This window comes from Equus quagga, chromosome 5, assembly GCF_021613505.1.
Source record: "Equus quagga isolate Etosha38 chromosome 5, UCLA_HA_Equagga_1.0, whole genome shotgun sequence".
NCBI lineage: Eukaryota > Metazoa > Chordata > Mammalia > Perissodactyla > Equidae > Equus > Equus quagga.
In genome coordinates, this window is record NC_060271.1 from 58,581,414 (window position 1) to 58,602,563 (window position 21,150).

Below are 21,150 nucleotides of genomic sequence, written 5' to 3' on the forward strand. Positions count from 1 at the left end.
TTTCAGAGAAGCCTCCCTGTGGAGAGTCACATTTGAAGTGTGTCCTCTCACGTAAAGGCCAGAGACAGCGTGGGAAGGCTGGGCGCAATAAAGGAGAGAGTTGACGTGCTGGCTGTTCCCATTCACATCCAGAAGTTAATGTGTGTTTGCTCCTTGTCCCATGAAGGTCTCTTTAGTTCCCTCATCCCGGCCGGTGTCTCCAGACCAGCTCTTCTCCAGACAGGCAAGTGATGCCACCGTCTCCGCCCGGACCTCGGACAGCAGCTTGGCACCCGTGGCTGATTTCGATTATCCCCCAGAGTTCTCCTCCTGCCTGGACAATTCTGCAGCTAAGCACAAGCTCCTGGTTAAGCCCCGCAACCAGCGGTCGAGCAAAATGAGGCGGCTGTCTTCGGTAAGTGGGCTTCTTCCCACACGCAGAGGCGGGACGGGCAGCCTTGGCAATCCCCACTCCCACCCACCCCCGCCTCTCCCTGCTCAGGGTCACGGGCACCCTTTGAGAAACCCTTATGGTCAATGGGACCATGCTACAGGAGCTGGGCTTGCCCGTTTTTTTCACCATGAATCACATAGGTCTCTCCCCTGCATAAACACCCCCTCCATTCATTCATTGGTTCATTCTGCAGCCCTTATCAGGAACCTGCTGTGTGCTGTGGTCCACCGCCTTCCCACTGCGCTCAGTGTAAAGTCCGCATTCCAGGCCTGACACCTGGGCCTGCCTACCTCTCAGGCTTCCTCTCCTTCTCTTTCTCACTCAGCACGCTCTGGCCTCCTTTCTGCTGTGTGAGCTCTCCAAGCTGTCTCCAATCTGGGACCCGGGTACCTGCTGTATCCCTGCCAGAGACACTCTTCTCCTGGCTGGCCCCTTCTCAGCCTAAGGGTCTCAGCTCAGAGGTCCTCTCCCCACAGAGCCTCGCCTGACCATCCTATGGAAAGTGGCCCCAGTGTCCCATCACCGTATTTCCTTCCTTCACAGCACTGGCCGCACACAGAAGGGACCTCTATAACCGTCTGCACTCGCTTGTTTATTATGTTCTCCTTTGAGACCTTATCTCAGCTGTACTTCGAGCCCCTGGAGCAATGCTAGTCACAGGGCTGGCATTCAGTAAACATTTTTGAATGCATGAGTGAATGAACCAATGAATGAATGAGTGAATGACAGAAGAAGCTGCAGCACTAGAGTGGACACCTGCCGTGGCCAAGAACCTACTTAGTGGCATGGGGCTTGGCCCCTGCAAGTTCACCCCTCTTTGGGCGTGCTGCCTGTGGCAGTCGTCAGCTCGTAGTTCTGGGAGGCAAGAACTCGCTCGTGGAGGACTGTGGCTTCATAGCACCAGTGGGTTACATGTCCACATAGGGCTGTTGTCTTCTCCCCTGTATGGTGGTGCCTACAATGAGGAGCTGAGGGGCAGGGTGTGGGGCCACCCTGGCCAGAAAATGACAGTGCTGAGAAGGATGCTCACAGACCAACATCCTCTCCCTCCTTCTTTTGAGACAAGATTGTGGGGTGCTGATGAAGCACACAGGACAAACTAGGTTTTTCAGCTGGAGACAGTGGATGGGGGCCTCTCAGGATTTCAGGGACCCCCTGGAGAGAGTGGCTTTTCCTTTGGGCATGTGGTAGGGGCCTTGTAAACTCATGCCACCTGGGGTGACTTTTGAGGGAACTGACGCTGGAGAAAGAAGTGAGCTGTGGTTACCTTCTGGCTCATGCCCTCGTGTGAGCTGGGGACTAGGGAACTTGTGCAAATGCTTGTACATCCAGTGCATTCACAATTAAAGGCTCTGAGCTGTGGGGACTTGGAAAGGCCCAGTAATTCCAGAGCTGGCTGTCCTAGTGCTGAGTGGAGCCACAGGGCAGGGACAAAGCCAGCTCCCTCTGGGCTTTATTCCCACGGGGATGTCTTTTGCTCTGGCAGGTGTGTGTAACCAGCTGCAGCCTGGCCAGGACTTGGTGGCAGAGGGAAGCCCACTCACACTCCAGGTGGCAATGCAGCATGCCCTCTTGCTGCCTCCCTACACTGAGCTGTACCCCTCTTTCCTTCTTTAGTTTTGAGCTTGACTTAGCTCTTGAACCCCATTTTTTAGAATAACAGAAAATGTGATTTAGTCAGTCTGGGTAAACACAGTCATTCTTTGATTTAAACTCTGTCATCTCCACGTCTTCCCCTGCTTCTTCCCCTTCCCTTCCTGGTAGGGAGCAGGCGTGGATATGTTACGTTTTTGGAGGCATCTGAATTTTCCTGACTGGGCACAGATATCTGGCCAGTGGTCACCATGTCACTGTTGGGTTCTAAGTTGGAAGCCTCTGTCCTTCAGTGTCCACAGCCCCCATTGCCCTTCAGTCATGAGGTCCCTCTCCCAACCATGAGGACCTTCCTGGTGCCCTGGCTCCTCTTGGGACCAAGGTGCATTCAGATCTTCCCGTCCTGCTCCGAGGGTAAGGAAGAGCCACCACGCTGCCCTCTCTGCTGCCCTCCTGACCCTGTGGACTTCTGCAGAGGTGTGCTGTCCCTTAGGCCTCACTGGACAGTGAGGTCCACGTTTCCCCTGCCTTTCTAATCCCCTCTAATGTCTGGGGTTTCTTCTCCATCACCCACTCTCACTACCCACCCCCCAGGCTCAGGCATCTTCAGAGTCTCAACTTCAGTCTCTTCTGCTGCTGCCTGAGTCCTTTCCTCTCTTTGGGCAGAACGGCTGTCCAGGCCCGGCTGGCCATTCTCCAGCTCTGTGGTCAGTGGTGTCAGCTCTCTGCTCCACGTCCTCTAAGCTCTGAATCTTTTGGAGCTCTAGAAAAAACATGGTCGAGGGGTCTTTCCTACCTTAAAAATCCCATCTTGCCTAGTAAAAAAAACAAAAAACCTTGGCTGTTACACTGATATTTATTACGAGTTTGAAAAAACACACTCAAGAGTGCATTTGGCTGAATCCATCTGCCCCACCAAGGCAGAGGTTGGGAAAGAGACACACGCCAAAGACAAACGCTGGTTGTTATCTCACCGTTTACCCTGCGGCACAGAACGGTGCCCTGTGTGTGGCTCCAAGGCAGTAGAAGCGGAACGCCCATAGTGTTTACACTAACGTCTCACCACACCAGCTGGTCCTCATCCCAAGCCAGGCAGTGCCAGGAGCAGGAAAGACTATGAACTCTGTTTTATCTGGAGCAGCACGATTAGATGACTCACCCAAGGTTATATGGTTGGCAGAGCTGCCAACTGGAAGTCCCAGGTCTCAGACAGAGACTGACGCCTCCTCTCTGCCCCGGACTGCTCATCGGCAGTGTTCTCTGCCCAGAGATGACATGGACGCTGCCCAAAGACGCGTTCTCTCGGGCAAGAGGAGGTAGTTGAACAGGCATGACAGTCTCCATCTTGGTGCAGGCTGAGCAGTGGGTCCCTGACTTCCGTGTCTTCGGGAGGGCTCCAGGGTGCAAAGCTGCTGTGAGGGCCCAGAGGAGGAGGTGAAGGGAGGCAGTGGAGATGGAGTGGGCATGCACATCCTTCCTGCTGTACCCGGCCAGAGACCCCAGCCTGAGTCAGAAGCCGCTTTGTTCCCAGCAAAGCCTCAGCGCAGCATCCAAGTCCCCGCTCTGGAGTCCACACTCCACGCCAGCCTTCTTCCTGCCTGGCGCCTCCACTGTAACCTCGTAGCTGCCAGTGGCTCAAGCAGGGATGTGCCCAAGCCGGGCCTGCTCCTCAGCTTTGTGCTGACGTAGTGTAGATTCTGATAGCTTTAAAACATGACCTACATCCTAAAGAGGTTTCAACATCAGTGATTTTCCTGTAGTAGTTAGTAAAAGGGCAGTCACGCCTTTTGAACCTGCAGCTTTTGAAAATTGTTCTGTAAACATCTTTGTACATCTTCGCCTTTTTGAATCCAGAGGAATGGGATTGTGTGTCTTGGCAAGAGATAGCTTAGGTATTGTCACAAACATCCCAGTTATCCGGTGTTCTCTTAGCAAGCAGATGCCAGCTAGAAAATTGTTAAAACAACGGTAAACAACAACAATGAAAACCTATTGCAAACACTCCCCTGAGAGTTTCCTAACAAAAGGGGAAAGAGAGAGCTGCGCTGTGCAACAGCTTAGGTCTCTCTTGAGGTCTCATGTCACGAACTTTTTAAAAAGATCAACCTCAACACCCTCAACCTGTTGGTCATTCTCACATAGTGCTTTTGAAGGACTCATGATTACCTTGGTCTCCTTTCCTTCCTGAGAGAGCAGGGACTGACTTTGTGTGCAAGGAGGAGGAAGTTGGATGAAATCTAAATTCCAGAGACCTTTCAGAAGGAAGATCCCACAAGGCAGTGTATACTGTCAGGCCGATAGGGCTTCAGGAGAGAAAGGAGAGCCATAAGCGACAGGCAAGGCTTCCTGTAGGAGTGGAGTCTGAGACAGTTCTTGGGGGGTGCCCGCAGAGCAACCTGGAGGTGTCGGCGAGAGGAGCCGGCCAGTCACTCAGACCCAGAGTCTGCCACGTACGTAGTGGGGGCTTGGCAGGACTTGAGCAGGGAGTGGGAGAAACAAGTTAAGACCAGAGAATGTAGGACTTTTAAAATTAACTGAAAAGTTTGGACTTTATCCTATAAGGCTATGGTTTTGACCTTTATCCTATAAGCTGAAGTTTGCTATTGATTGTGTTTGCCATGATATGCATCATGTTTTAGGCAAACCAGCCTGCCTTCGCTGTGAGGGCACCTCCCTGGGGGAGAGAGCACTGAGGTGGGAGATGGGCTCTGAGGCAGCACCGGCTCCTAGAGCGCCAGCTTTTCTGCTGACCAGGGTATGGACCTCTCTGGGCTCCCAGTTCTCCAGGTGCAAAGAGAGAAGAATAATCCTTCCCTCACTGGGACGACTCGAGGAGTAAATGAAATAACAAGTGCAGAGAACAAAGCGTGGCAGCCACCGGCCGATGCTGGTCTCCTTCCCTTTGCTCCCCTCCGTACGGCAGTGTCCCCTGGCTTTGTGGCTCAGCCACAAGAGCCTTAGACAACATTTATTTTTAGGGCTTAGCTGCCACTGTGCTGCTGAAAGCTGAACTTGGGAGGCAGCATTCCAAATAGACCAGTAAGGAAGGCATTAAGACACCTGTGTGTGAATGTCCGCTTAAGTGCCAGCTCTAGACATGCTGCTTCCTTTAAACCACGTTAAGCCTTGAACAAAATAGGAAGGTCATAGGCTTCCTAAGATTCCATGTAATGATGCTATCTTTTGTTCTCTTTATTTCTGTAGCGAGCACAGTCCGAATCCCTGAGCGATCTGACATGCACCCCAGAGGAGGAGGAAGACCATGAGAAGCCATTACCCAAAGTCAGCACGGAAGAGAACCCCAGTTCCAGACAGCAGGATGTGGGACTGCCCAGAGGCCCTGAACCTGAGGGGCCAGCCACCATGCTGCAACCTGGGGGGCCGCGGGCAAGACGGGCTCGCCTGCAGCACTCCCCAGCGCTCAGTGCCAGTGCTGAGGAGGAGAGCCCCCCTGAGGATAACCCCCCAAGTCACCCGGACACCCCAGAGGTTACTGAGCCTGAGTTAGGCCCAGCCCCCTGCTCAGAGTCCCTATCTCTGCCAGAAGGCTCCCTGTACCCTAATCCCAGCAGCAAAAACCAGAGGGAGGAGCTGCCCCTTGCAAGCACATGTCCCCTAGCCGAGGACACAGCTGATGGGGTGGTTTCTGCTTCTGGAGACGTGGAGAGTCAACTGTCTTCTTACGTCCCTGAGGTGGACATGACGTCTTCTGAGACTGACCCTGCCACCAGCTTGGAGACTCCCTCTGGTCTGGATGAGCTGGACCAAAATGTCCAGAAGGAGATGGAGCTGATGCTGGAAGTGCCCAGTCCCGAGGGAGCAGAGAAGGAATCTTCCGAGGCTCCTGCCCCCAGCCCCCCCGCCCCCAAGAGCTGCTTGAAGCACAAGGCCCCGGCAGTGGCCGCGAGCCTCGTCGTGTCTCCCACCCCGCCCGCCGCAGAGGAGCCCCCTCCCTGTTCCCTGGACAAAGAGGCTGCAGCCCCGGAGCCCCCCAGGGCTGAGCAGGTGGAGGCCCCACAGGGGGTACCCGAAAGGGTGGCGCCTGAGCGGAAGGTCGGCGTGCACAAGTTCTCCGTGTCGTCGGGCAGGGGGTGGCCGCGCAGGGGCAGCGCCCGGCCGCTCGAGCGCCCCGGCCCCGCGGGCTCTGCCGTCCGCCTGCCCCTTCTGAGGAGCAGCATGGCCTGGAAGAGCGAGGCTGCACTCGACGACCTCCAGGCACTGCCCGAGCCCCAGGATGGAAAACTGGACCCTCCGAAGCCCTCCTCGCCAGCTGAGTGCGGCGCCTGGGACTCAGAGGACAGGGCGACCAGCCAGGCCGGGCCCGGCCCGGGCCCCCGGGATGCGGCGACCACACCGGCCACGAGAGACCCCTGCCCCGCCGCTCCGGAGCCGCCCCCGGGGGAGGACAGAAACCCTTTTCCCGTCAAGCTCCGGTCCACTTCTCTCTCTCTCAAACACAGGGATGTGTCCTCTCCGGAAGTCAAAGGCATGAAGAGGTACAGTGCCGAGATCCGGCTGGAGAAAGGAGGACTGACTGTGCTCTCGAAAGATGAGAAATGTCAGCTGGGGACGGCCCCCACCCCTCGAGGTGCCAGGTGCCCGAACGACCAAGGCAAGGGGAGGGCCCGGGCCTCGGAGCAGCTCAGCTCCAAACCGCCGCTGCCCAGAAAGCCGCTGCTGCAGACGCTCACCCTCCCGCCCGCTCCCGCGCCCCCCGACGGCGGCCCCGGCGAGCTGGAGAAGGCGGCGCCCCCCGAGCCCAGAAGGGAGAGCAGGACCGCGGAGAAAAGGTCACCGCACAGGGGAGCTGGTAAGAGCCCGAGCCGGGCGGCCTGGCCTGAGGGTGTTCGGGGAGGGGGAGGACCATGGGGAAATCGTGTTAGTCGGCATATCTTGCTGGACGTCCACGAAGCACGTAAATGCTTTGGGTAGAAAGCTTGTTGCAGGGGAATTGGAAGAAAAAGTCAAAATTCCTCTTGGTGCCGCTAATGTGTTTGATCAAGAGTTAGGAAGAAAGAGTGGAGAAGGGGAAGCAAATGTCAGGATTCCTTCTTAGTTCAGAGGAGTCAGGAAAATGTAAAAACTCATTTTGCAGCGTATTTCCTGAGAGGAGAGATGGGCTTCTCAGTGGATCAACTCAAATGCTTCTTACATTTTTTCCCTCTGAAGCTCAGTGAGCCCCAGAATCCTAGGATGTTATGTACTGTTACTGATGGAAGCTCTCCCGGGGCCTAAGCTACCTGGTTATAAATGAAGCATCTGGTTCCTCAATCACTTAGGGTCCTTCTAACCTTTCCCCCCAGGAAGAATTTCCTCCCGTTTAGTAATTAGGCTCACATGGCCCAGCCTCGCTCAGGAAGCATCCCGTATATTGGAGTCACAAGCCTTTGTAAAATGAGGGCCCCTCAGCCGGTGGGCGTTAACTCCTATCCCAAAAGGGAGACAGTGTTCAGACAGGGGCAGAAGGTGAGAATCTTCCAAAGCAACTGTCGTTTAAAATGAGCAGAGACAAAATAGATGACCTTTCCATGTGTTTGACATTTATCACTTTTTATAGTGTTTCAGACGAAATGAGAAATCTGTTGGAAATGGGTAATTTGTGGTGGAGCTAAAGAATCTTTCATGGAGGGTTTCTTTTTATTAATGGAAATCAGTGTTCCGGAAAACAAAACTACACAAATGAGTTGTGTGCGTGATGAGGGCCCTAGGGAGAAATTTTCCATGGTAAATTTTACTTAAAAAAAAAAAACCACCACAACATTCAGGATATTTTAAGTGGCTACTCTAAGTCCAGGACTCCACTTAAGCACCGCAATGTGGGACAGAAAGGAAGTAGAACCCAGTTGTTCTCCTAGGGACCCCACAGGCTAAAAGGAAGGTGACGGGGGCACACAGTGGAAAAACTAGCTCACACAAAGCAACATAAAGTCAAGTTCAAAGAAACGCTCATCTTCTCTGTCTCCCTCCTAGGGAGTCAGTAAAAGCGCAGTATATTAGTGCTTCAGGTTCCTAAGGTGACACCCAGAGATGCAGGCGGTTCCAGGAAAACGCCCCCAGAGAGCCCAGGTGGCGCGCCTGCTCCGGGCCCCTTGGCTCAGCTGTGACTTTTTGTGGCTGCTGCGCGGCTATATTAGGATAATCAGCGAGGGAGCTTTGGGGGAGGTTCAACTGTAGCTGATGATCCGCTCTGCAAACTTCCACGAGGTTGTTGAAGCTGTTGTAGAGTGATTCAAAAAACCACTGAAAGAGCCAGGGAGTAGGGGGTTGCTCTGTGCAGATAAAACCCTGACATCAGCACCATCCACCTTTGTGGCCTGGAATTGAAGATGTCTCTCAAGGGCTTGCTGAATGCATGGGACTTAAACAGACAGATACTCAGCTTCATGGTCAGAGCTGAAAAAGAAGCTTCAGAGGGTAATGCTTGACACATTAATAATTTATAGCTTCCTCAGCCTAAGCTGTGAGAGTTATGCTTTGTTCATTGTCAAATGCCTGGAATGGCCTGTAGTTAAAGACCTTATTTTTTTTTCTTTGATTTATAAAATACAGTATAGTATTTATTTACTGATGGCTTTTCTTAAATAGTGGAAGAGAATTATCTTGTTCTTCTGTCTTAGTTAACATTCTCTGAGCCACAAGAAATAACCGATTCAGACGAATTCTGGAGTGAAAGAATGTAGGTTATTTTACGGGGCACAAGTAGTGATTTTCATTTCAGTGCAGAGAGGAGGGGAGGAATTCCTACGTCTGTTAGGAAGCGATCCTCCCAAGGGTGGTGGTGTTTGAGAGACAAGTGCCAGGAAAGGCTGGAGCTGCACCTGGTCCCACCCAGGACCTTGGAGTCTGGGGGCAGCCTCACGCAGACAGAGCAGAATCTCAGGGTCTGTGCTGTCAGACCCCATCAGTGAAGCAGCCTCTACACCTTCCCAGACACTGGGTCTGCTTGTGGTTTAATTCATTATTATTACTTCTATTGTCATTCTCATTGCTCCCAAATTATGGCAGCTGAAGGCAATTAGATTCATGTAAAACATACAGATAATAAAAGTTTTAATAGCAGTATTACTCAGTTCTCCAGAAAGGCCTAATTATTGCTGTTTATTATCTTATGGTGGCAGGTACTTTACCCAGAGCTCCCAGATGGGCTGCCGTCTCCCCTGTCCCCGCTCTAGGGGTACGAATCATAAAGTTAGGTTTTTGAAGTGTCCCAGATGGGCATGTGGTTCTGCCTCGGGGATGCAAGCTGCTTTGTCCCCAGCACTCTTCATCTTCCTCCGCACCGTGTCTTCCTTCTCTGAAGGCATGGAGAAACCCTTCAGTGGGGGCACCGGGGAGGGTTCGATGGTTGTTGCAATAAACAGAGGAGCCCAGCTTGCCGAGTGGGCTGGGCCTCACAGGGCAACCTTGGGGAAGCCCAGTGCCGTGTCTGTGCTCATCAACACCAAGGAGACCTGTTAATCGGCTAATAGCCATAGGAGGCGAATGGCCCAGGGTCATCAGCCTTGTTCATTTGTGCAGGACATTACACATCCTCCTGTTGGGCCAATCCATCCCAGAGTCTAAATTACAGGTTGGGAAGCAGCTTCTTGTGCACAGCATTAGAATTAGAAAAAAGGAGTTAGAGAGTCTCATGTGGAAAAGTTCTAAAATACAGAAAGTATATAGAAAAAAGCAATCACTTATGAGTCTGCTTTCTAGGTGTCATCCCTGTTGGCCTTTCTTTCTAGTCTTTCTTCTTTCTGTGTGTGTGTGTAATCTATTTTCTACGTGGTTGTGGTCACATGCTAGATGTTTTGGAGAGTAGCTGCTGTTCTCACCCGGGGGCCTCATCTGATAACCAGCCTCAGCCTCCAGTCCAAGCTTATTCCCTGCAGACTGGGCTGGTGACCGTGACACACACAGCTCTCTGACCCTTTTTTCTAGGCTCTGGTACTCACTGATTCATGCATTCATTCTTTCAACAAAGATTTCACGTACTTATGCCAGACGCACAGCACTGTGCTGGCCCCAAAAGGCAGGAAAAGCACAAGGGCCTCAAGGAGCTTATCAGCCTGAGGAGCCAGGTGGCAGCTGGATGCCACGGGGGAGTGTAGATGGAGGCCCATCTTGTCTTGGGATGACGGGGACATTTTCTGGAGGGAATGAACTCAGAGAGACTGTCACCTACTGTAATGACACAGTCGTTTCAGCATATTCAAGTTCATTTGAGTAGGATGCAAGGATATTTTTTGGTATCGTGCCAAAATATGTATTTATATATCTTGAATTCTTAAAACCAATTTTGTTCAGACTTACCTTTCTTTAGACTTGATCCTTCCCTTTTCGTCTCTTCCTGAGTGGCTGTGGTCAACACCCTGGGCCTCAGTTTCCCCACCTTTCCTTTGCCCCTCAAACTGTGTATTGTCTTCTCATCCTTGCTTGCCTCCCAGTGCAGCACCCTCTCCTCGGCTCCCCCACAGAGGACATGTCAGATTCCCACCTGTTTCCTGACGTTCTCTCTCCCCCGACTCCCTTAGCCACAGCCTCACCATCTGTGGGCAGCCCTGACTTGACATCTCAACATGCACAGTTCACTTGATCCACACCTGCTCTCCCCAGAGCATTTCCTCCTCGGCAGCCCCTCTATCCAGACACTCAAGCTGGAGACCGCAGTCATTAAAAATATTTTAATGTGGAAACGCCTAAAAATTATAGGAAAAATCACCTGTATTCCTCCTGCTTAAATAATTACAGACAAAAGGACTAGCAGTTCTGACCAAGATGGAGTGAATCCACCCCTCCCTGTCTCTCCCACTGATATAATTTAAAACCCCAGACAAAATGCATGCAGCAAATGTCAGAGGACCCTGGAAGGTGGATAAGAGCAGTGGACTGGGGAGGAGATCAGGACCCTCCGGAGGACCCAGCGGCACGTGCCCACAAGGAAGCAGCACCTCCCTGCCCTCCACTGTGGTACCAACAACCTCGAGCTCTACTGCCTCCGGCACCGCCAGCACCAGCCCTGCACGACACAGCTTATTGGACAGTCCTGGCCCTATTCCAGCTGCACCCCAGCCGCCAAATAGCAGCCCCCCACTATGGGGCTGCAGTCCCTGCAGGAGGGAGCTCTTTTGACTTCTCTCATCCCTCTGCCAGGCTAATGCCAGCAACAAACTGGAACTCTTTCCTGGTGGCAGTGGCAGCGGTATCCCTTGTGGGGCAGAGCTTTCTACCCCTTCCAGCCCTCCTCCAGGTGAGTGCCAGCAAGGAGGCACCCACCTCCGCCCACAGCAGCCCCTGTGGGTCAGAGCCCTGTGACTCTCCAGACACCACCCAGCAGAGAGCCAGCACTGAACTGCCCCCTCACCAGCAGCTGCCTCAGCGGCAGGTGTGGTGGTGGTGGTCCTGCAGGTCCTCTTCTCTTGCTGCTCTGCCCTGAGGTGGTCCCAGTCACAAGAGTGCACACAGTGCAAAGGCTAAACCCAGAGAATCCTGGGAGCTGGAAGTCACAGAAAGGAGATGCCTGAGGAGGGTCTTTCACCCACATGTGTGAAACCCTGGGCTCCTCCCTGTGTTGCACTTGCATGAAACTGGTAGAATCACACAGAAAGAACTTTGAGAGTTTTTGTTTTGAGGAAGATTAGCTGTGAGCTAACTACTGCCAATCCTCCTCTTTTTGCTGAGGAAAACTGGCCCTGAGCTAGCATCCATGCCCATCTTCCTCTACTTTATACATGGGATGCCTACCACAGCATGGCATGCCAAGCAGTGCCATGTCCGCACTCGGGATCCAAACCGGTGAACCCTGGGCTGCCGAGAAGCGGAACATGCAAACTTAACTGCTGCGCCACCGGGCTGGTCCCGAGAGTTTTAACAGGACTGAGCCTCAACATAATACTCAAATTGTCTAGGATACAAACCAAAATTATTCAACATACAAAAATCCAGGAAAACCTAAAAAAATTCTCAAAAAGGCAATCAACAAACACTAACCCTGAGATGATCCAAATGTTGGAATTACTAGACAATATTTAAAGCAACAATTATACCATGGTTCCCAGAAGTAAGAGTGAGCACTCTTGAAATGAATGGAAAGATTCTCTGCAAAGAAATAGAAGCTATTAAAAAATAATAATAAAAATTTTAGAACGGGAAAATATGCTAACAAATAAAAAATTCATTGGAAGAGCACATTGTAGAATGGAGGTGACAGAGGAAAGGGCGAACTTAAAGACAGATCAATAGAAATAGGAAATATCTAGTCTGAACACAAAGGAAAAAAGAAAGAAAAGGCTCAGGGGCCAGTGCAACAATATTAAAAAGTCTCACGTTCATGTCATAGGAGTCCCAGAGGAGAGGAGAAAGAGATTTGAGTAGAAAAAATGTCTGAATAGATAATGGCTGAAAACTTCCTAAATTTTTGAAAAACATAAATTTGCAGATCCAAAGAGCTCAGGTGAATTTCTTTTGCACCTTTGTGAAAAAAAAAAAAATTGTCCATGTTTGCTGGGGTTTATTTCACCTGTCAGCAAATGGTTCTGAAACATGTGAACCTCCATAGGCCAAAATATGGACGTTGACGTAAGTCTCACATTGTATGCAAGAATTAACTCAGAAGGGGTCACTGACTTAAATGTAAAATGAAACTAGAAAACTTTTAGGAACATAGGAGAACATCTTTGGGACACAGGACTAGGCAAGGAGTTCTTAGACTTGACATCAAAGCATGATCCATAAAAGGAAAAAATGATAAATTGGACTTCATCAGAATTAAAAACTTTTGCTCTGCCAACAACCCCGTTAAGAGAATGAAAAGACAAGCTAAGGGCTGTGAGAAAATATCTGCAAACCACATATCCAATAAAAGGCTAGTATCTAAAGTACATAAAGTATTCTCAAAACTCAACAGTACGAAACCGAAAAGTACAATCAGAAAATGGGTGAAAGATATGAACAGATACTTCACCAGAGGGAATACCCAGATGGCAAATAAGCACATGAAAAGATGCTCAACATCATTAGCCATTAGAGAAACACCAATTAAAACTGTAGTGAGATACCATTACACACATATTAGAATGGCTCAAATGAAAAAATGCTGCTAACACCACGTGTTGGGGGGGATGCAGAGCAACTGGAACTCTCATACATTTTGCTAAAGGAAATGCAAAATGGTGCAGTCACTTTGGAAAACAATTTGGCAGCTTCTTACAAAATTAAAAATGTACTTACTTGCCTTATGACCCAGCCATCCCACTCCTAAGTATTTATCCAAGATAAATGAAAACTTAGGTTCACACAAAAACCTATGCGTGAACTTTTATAGCAGTGGCACTCATATCACCAGAGACTGGACACACCTCAACTATCCTTCAGCTGGTCAGCAGATAAACACTGTGATACACCCACATGATGGAATGTCACTCAGCAATAAAAAGGAATGAACCATTGATACACATGGTAACATGGAGGAACCTTAAATGCGAATGCTAAATTAACGGAGCCAGTCTCAAAGACTATAAACTGTGTTATTCCATTTATATGACATCTGGAAGAGGCAAAAATACAGAGACAGGACAGATCAGTAGTTGTCAGGGGTTGGGAGTAGAGGTGGGGTCTGACTGCCAAGGGGCAGCATGAGAGAATTCTTCGAGATGTTGCCATTGTGCTGTATCCTATTTGTGACGGTTGTTACAAGAATCTGAGCATGTATGCAAACTCATAGACCTGCATGACAAAAAAGATGAATTTTACCGTATGTAAAATTTAAAATAATCTTTTAAGTGAGAAAAAAGTGATTGTGGCCTCCTCTCCACCCCTCTCTGAACCTCTCTAATCCCACCCCACAGAAGGAACCACCACTAACATTCATCCCAGCACTTCCCCATGCCACATACAGTCACAACCACATCAACATTGACATACAGATCTGGGCCCAGGAATCCTTTTTTCTTTAACCACAAAAATGCTATATGTGTTGGCTTGCGATTTGACATTCTCCCTCCACGATAAAGCTCAGGCCTCTTTTCTGATCAGAATGAGTCACTTGCCCTCATCCTTTTTAAGGGCTACGTCGTATGTGTACCATATTTTATTTAACCACCTCCCTACTGAAGAGCATTCCGACTGTTTTGAGTTTTCCTCTTTTGCTAACAGCACTGCAGTAACCATTCTTGTCCATTTGATCTCCATCTATTCAAACTGCTGTTTGTCTAGGACAGACTCTTAAAAGTGGGTTTTCTGGACCACAGAGCATGTGAAATTTTAATTTAATAGACAACTTCAGATTAAATTCATAAAGGTTGTACCAGTTTACACATCTAAGAGCAGGAGAGACACTATTTCTCCACCATCTCATCAGCACCAGGAGTTGTCAATCTATTTTTAATTTGTTTTTCAATCTGATGGATGAAAAAGGTAAGTCGTGTTTTCACCTTGGTCACCGAGTCCCAGTCATCCTAATATGAAGTGTCTTTATCCTCCCCGGGCCTGCGGTCACATCAGCCCTCGTCATCTGTAACCTGACTGCTGCAGCGCCTCCCCCCCAACTCTCTCTTCTCACTCTCTTCCCAAATCATGGGTCTAACTGTGGAGCTTTCTGCTTTAAAAACTCTCAGTGCTTTCCTTTAACTTTAGAATAAAATTCAAACTCCTGGGTAAGGCATTCAAGGCTTTTTAGATTCTGGCCACGGTCGACTTTTCTGCCTTCCTAGGTTCATCTGCCACTCCTTCGCTCCGTCTGACGTCTCCTCCAGCCCCTCCCCTGCCACTAGCTCCCCTCAGCACTCTGACCCACCCCTGCTTGCTCTCATCACACTCTACCTTGCTCCTGAACTCGACCCTGAGCTCCCTGAGAACATCCAGGGTTTTTTTGGTTTTTAAAAAATTATCTTTTTGAGGTCATATTGGCCTATAACATTGTGTAAATTTCAGGTGTACATTATTATATATCAGTTTCTGTGTAGACTGCATTGTGCTCACCACCAATAGTCTAGTTTTAATCTGTCACCATACACATGTGCCCCTTTACCCTTTTTGACATCTCCCCACCCCCTTCCCCTCTGGTAAGCACTAATCTGTTCTCCTTATCCTTGTGTTTATCTTCCACATATGAGTGAGATCAGACAGTATTTGTCTTTCTCTGTCTGACTTATTTCACTCAGCATAATACCCTCAAGGTCCATTCATGTTCTCACAAATGGCATGATTTCATCTTTTTTATGGCTGAGTAGTATTCCATTATATATAGATATAGATATACATAGAAATATATATACACACATATATATATACCCCACATCTTCATCCATTCACCCGTTGACAGGCACTTGGGTTGCTTCTACATCTCGGCTATTGTGAATAATCTAGGGATTTTTTCCCTCTGTTGAGTCTTCCTACCTGGGGGAGCTCCTGTTTGCAGTGGGTGGTGCTTGGCCATGTTTGCATGGCCAGGTGCAGGGACAGGGGAGGTAAGCAAGCAAGGCAGGGGGCTGGTGGTGAGACGGAAGACCTGGGTTTGGAGGTTTTACCTCAAGGTCCAACCCCTCAAGGGGTTGTGGGATTCTGAGCCAGTGAGTTTCTTAACCTCTGACTCAATTGCCTCTGGTGTGAAATGAGGTTATTAGTGATTTGTGGGGCAGCAAAAGCATTTTAACTGCAAAATGTGCTGCACTTTCATACCCTGCAGTCACACTTTCCTAAGGATGTACCAAAATATCCTCATCTGGGCTGCATAGAACAGTATGTGGGAATGGGATGCTCCCTGCCCCGGTTTTGATGGAGGCACAACGCGTGGATATAAGACCCCAGAGAGAATGTGTGTGCAGAACATGGTAGGGAGTCATCAGCTACCACCCGCCACCCTGAGAAGATGCAGGGGCCTGAGAGGGAAGAGAAGGAGGGGGATTTGCAAAACACTTCGTTCAAGACTGCAGCTACAGTTCTGTGAGCGCCCAGTTCCATGGGGTGCGACCAAGGGGAACCTCCCTCGTCCAGAGTCTGTGAGGGGGCCTTCCATGGGACTTCTTGGAGAGCTGGACAGATGTGCCCTGCGGCTGGGAGATGGTCCTGGACTCAGGCCACCAGAGGCCACGTAACTCACCTGTGCTCCCAGAGCCCTGCCTTAGAGAGAGGGCACCAAGGAGGGGGAGCCGAGTCCCAGCCAGGGAGGCGCAGTGGCGATGGGAATCCCTTGGAATCAGTTTCGAGCTCACCAGGCCCAGTTGGGACAAAGCCCACTGAGACAGTGGCAAGTGTCCGTCCAAGGAGAGCCCTGCCTGTCCTCCCCACCTCTCGTCCTTCCCGGACCCTCAGCCCTTGGGAGAGGAGTCCCCATCCCCCCACCCCAGCTCAGACACCCTGCATTCAGGGGCACAAGAGTCTTGATGCTGACTCAGCTTGGAGGCTGCACCACGTTCTGAAGTGACCACAGTGACTGCTAGGACCCAAGGATGATCAGGAAGGCCCTGGGAATCCTCCAGTTCCCATCTGGGGCAGGGGGACCATTGGAAATAAGGGTCATGCTGTGCTTTGCTCTGTCCGCAACCTGCCAGCCCAGCATTCAGGTTCCTGCGAGGGTGCAGCCCGCTTCCTAGCATGTGGATGGGCAGTGCCACCCACCATCTGTCTGCCACACTGGTGCCACTTCAGAAGGGCCTTCGGCACTTTCTCCAGGGCAGCCATGAACCTCATACAGGACTGAAGCCCCCTGTGCACTTACCCCAGGGCTCAGTGCAGCAGGAGAAAAGTGGGTTTGTGGAGGGAAGGCAGTGTCTTCATGACAGAAGTGGACGAGCATCCCAGGCAGGGGGCCCCTCTGAGGAGGGCTGAGGACAGAGGGTGCCAGAAAGCCCGAGAGATGACGCCAGAGACGGGGACTGTGTGTGCACCACTGTGGGCAGCCCTGGGAGTGGACATCAAAATACAAGGTGGGGGGTGCCAGCCCATTTCAACGAGCGTTCACCAGAGCTTGGAGGGGACATCAGGTCAGTTCTCAGGAATTGGACCAGCTGGTCAGCTGGGCGCTTTGTATCAGCCAGAAAAGGACATCGTGGGCTCTCTCTTCAAGGCCCCCTCAGGCCCCAGGCCTTAACAGCATCAAGATCAGTGGTTCCAATGCTGGCTGCACATCAGAGTCATCATCCCCACAGATTCTGGTTGGTGGGTCCAGGGTGAGCCCTGGACAATGGGAGCGTCAAAGGCTCTAGGTGATTCTCATGCGTGGCCTCCATTGAGAACACTTTGTTCTAGGGCAGTGCTTCTCAAACTTAGAAGTGCTTGTGAATCTTGTTAAAATGAAGACTCTCATTCGGATGACGACAACAGGCTGGTCCACAGACCATAACTTGAGTAGCAGGGGTCCAGATCTGCACTGTCCAACATGGAACCATTAGCTGCATGTGGCATTTAAATGTAAACTTAAATGAATTAATATTAGATTTAAAAATTCAGTTCCTCAGTCACACTGGCCACATCTCAAGGTTTCCGTAGCCACATGTGACTAGCTGACAGCACAGAGAACATTTCCATCATTGCAGAGTTCTGTTGAATGGTGCTCATCTGGATAATGCTCTCTTTCATTAGCAAGTAGGGTGGGCGAGGGGGCAGCAATAGAAAAGGCAAGTGGACACAGAACCCCAGGGTGCCTCAGAGGGCCGAGGAGAAGTGAAGAGGATGGGAACGGTCTGCTGACTGCTGGTGGGGGCGGACGTCCTGGGGAGAGCCCTCGCCCCCTCTGGCAGCTACCTTGCCTGATTGCAGCGTCAAAACAGCTCCGTGGTATAAACTTGCCTCATTTCTCTATGTGGACAGGGAGCTAGACTCTTCTCCTGGTCGCTATCCAAGCACCGAGGGAGTCCCGATTATCTTGGAGTGGTTTTTTTTCACTTTTTGTTGAAGAATGATATCCATGCAGAGAAGCGCACAGACCATATGTGTGCAGCTCAATGAGTTTTCATACAGTGAACACACCAGACCAAGAAACAGAATGAGACCAGTACCCCAGAGGCCCCTCCTGTGCCCCCTTCCAACTGGCCCTGGAACTCCTTCCTGGACTGTAGGCCCTGGGTTAGCTGTTGAAGGATCTCTCTATTCCTGATTGCTCTAGCAGCAGAGCCTGTGTGCAGTGTGCTGGAGAGGTGTGTTAGATTAGAAACATCCTTCCTCTGTGCAGACTCAGCATCTACCACGGGCCTGGTGCCTAGTGGGCACCACCAGCTACAGTTGATTCTCATTATTCACAGTAGTTACGCTCTATAAAGTCACCCCACACACTGAATTAGTGAATGCTGAACCATTGCTCCTAGGGGAAATATAGAGTCAGGTTCCTACGAGCCTCTGATCACAACATTTTTGTCAACTGATTAATACATACTCTTGTTTATGTGTGTTTCTGTTTAAAGAAACCTTATCTAATATGTATTGTTGATCCATTAACGTCCAGCTCACAGCCAATGGCACTATAATTCATGCCCGAACGAAGCTTATATAACACACCTACTTTCTCCTCAAGGCACATCGCAGCCTTCTTGTGCTAATTAGGAACACCAGACAGCACTTCAACGCTAGATGTGGGGTCTATTTTAGACAGTAAAATCACCAACAAAGACGCAAAAAATGTGGCACTAAGTATGCTGTGGAAAGGACACTTGTTTACAGTATGAGAGTGGAAACAAGAAAGGAACAGAGTGTCCCTTGTTTGACGTCAGCTGGGAACATGCTTATCGGGGGGACTCAAATTTTTCCCTGCTCTGAGCAAATCTGCAAACGACCATGAAGGATCACGATTACTGATTTGGGGTTATAAATACATTTTAGTGAGAAGGTGAATTTTCAAATAGAGAATTCGTGAACGATAAGGCCTGACTGTATTTGTCGAAAGAAGAAAGGAGGACAGAGCTGATGAAGAGCGACTGCAGACTTTGCCAGCATGTATTGATCAGGAGCTGTCTGTGTAAGCCGAGACTGACAATAGATCAATAAGCGCTTAAAAAAGAAAACACCCTCAACTTTCATACAGGAAGCCTGACATAAACCCTCAGCATGGGTGAGGCTCCCCCAAGCCCAGCGGTTCCCTTAGCATCTTTCTGCACACATCGTTGCCTCCGTGTCACCCAGGGCCACAGCAAAGGACCTGAAAGGAAGGCAGAAAGGGAGGACGGCTGCTCGGATATTGAAGCGCCGAGGTGCTGTTTTGGCCTCAGCGAGTTACGACAAACAGCGATGATGCCTCCACTTTAGATCAGAAATCTTAGAGAGCGAGATCAGGCCTCTCCTTCCACAGAAAGTGTTTTGGGGAGCTGGGAACAAGCTGTTGATATGTGTTTTTAAGATGACAGCATAATGGAAAAAGATTGGAAGGAGTGTGCCAGAGTTTTAACACAGCTCTCTTGGGTGGTTGATTTATGGAAAACTTGTTCCTTCTTTATACTTTTATCTGCTTTCTGAATGTGTACAGTGTGCATGGGTACTTTTATAAACAAGAAAAACCTTTTCTGAAAGGAAAAAGATTCTTTAAAATTGCTGCTTCAAAAAATAGCAGCATATATCACATTTTTAAGAGGCATGAGAGCCCTGCTGCCCTGCGGTGTGTTAGCTTAGGGCAGAGTGTCTGCTTTACTCTCTCCGCCAAAGGGCAAGAAACCATGCTAGTTTACATTGTACACTTCATTGCCTCTCACTCAGAGGACAGTGTTGTTGACAACACTCAGCTTCCAGACTCACAGCTGTGTCCTGCCCGGCATGGGTGTACCCACCAGTGGAGTCCCACCCTCATCCCATCAGTGGGTCATTCTAGAAGTCTTTTTGAATGAAAGAAACAGTACCTTCAGGCTAAATTTTAATAGGACCAGAAAATAGGTAACCATCACCAATCAGTAAGTCGAAATGAAGTGATTAGAGGCATCTGTCTCACAGAGGAGTGAGAAAATGGTTTAGAAATGGTTTAAAATTGAGAATTTTCTGAATGGTTAATTTCAGGTCTTCCTGAATACAAATAGCTTGGTTAAAACACCAGAAACTGATTTTTCTCCCCATTGTATTTAGAGTTCCATGTGAGCAGGTGTTTATATGGAGTAGGCTCCAGGGAAGATGGATAAAAATTGATCCACCATCTTGGGCAGTGTGTTGCCACATCGGAGCCTGCCTGCCTGCCAGCCAGGCTCTCCACGACACACAGCATCTACACAGAGGAGCAGAGCGCCATTCTAGAGGGTGGGACTTCAGGGTTCACCCGGGGACTTGGGCCGGGCTCCTCCATGACATGGGCAACGTGGCCTTACTCAGACTCTGCTGGTCCTCACAACCTGCCCAGCCCATGCTGGGTACAGCGGATACAGAGGTCACCTTCTGGGCTCACAGGGAGACAGGCACACGCACAGATGCAGGCTGTGCAGAATCAGTCTGCAGGAACTGCTGTGGACCACGTCCTTGGGATCCTAGAGTCAGCCTGGCTGCCTGGCCCAGCAAGAGGCTGGAGGGCAACCCAGTGCCTGCTATGGTTTTCTTATCAGAACAGAGGACAAGTGCTTCTTCACGGGAATGGCTCACTGGTCTCCATTGTGTCCTGGGTTGGATTTGACCAAAGTCTATATCTCTCCTCAAGTGGGAACGGTAGTAACACCACCAGCAATGACAACAAAATAACAACAGTGTCAGTTGGGGGAGCAGCTAACACGGTGCCAGGTGCTGCACTGTGAGCTTTCCAGGGATTATCTCAGCAAATCTCCACAGTCACAGTAGGAGATGTAGGCGATGCGAGCTCAGCGAGCTGAGGAGTCAAAAGAAAGATTTCTTGGACTCTCAAGGTCTGGCAGTAGTGCTCTTTCATTCAGAGAATAGCGTGGAGTAGCATGGGGACAGGACCCATGGGCAGTGAAGAGCTGCAATGGGTTGAGGGTAGGGCTAAATTTGTAAGGCATAGGTGTGTGAGTTATTTCTTTACAAGACAAAGGAAAGATCATGAAAAAAATCGTTAAAATGGTGTCAGTGCAGGTGGGATCTGGTTATTGGGTGGTCCTATAACTTCGGATAAGAATCAGATCGGATCAGGTCAGGATGTCCTATGCTTCCTGGAGGATGATATAAATCAATATGTAGGGCAGGACCCCTTGGGCTTCTCTCCCTGGGGCAGCCTTGATCCTCATCAT

General features: G+C 50.0%; 1 protein-coding gene across 12 annotated transcripts in view; it reads left to right on the forward strand.

The window, feature by feature from the left end:
- CRACDL (CRACD like) overlaps positions 1-21,150 on the forward strand; it is a 135,195-nt gene that overhangs the window by 101,758 nt on the left and 12,287 nt on the right. For 10 of the 12 annotated variants that reach the window (XM_046662360.1, XM_046662361.1, XM_046662363.1 and 7 more), the window contains exons 6-7: positions 167-394; positions 5,231-6,836. In XM_046662360.1, coding sequence (XP_046518316.1) covers positions 167-394; positions 5,231-6,836 — 1,834 coding nt within the window. Of the gene's footprint in view, positions 1-166; positions 395-5,230; positions 6,837-10,542; positions 10,718-10,759; positions 10,933-21,150 lie in introns of those variants that run through there. The other 2 variants (XM_046662369.1, XM_046662370.1) reach the window with 2 other exon arrangements.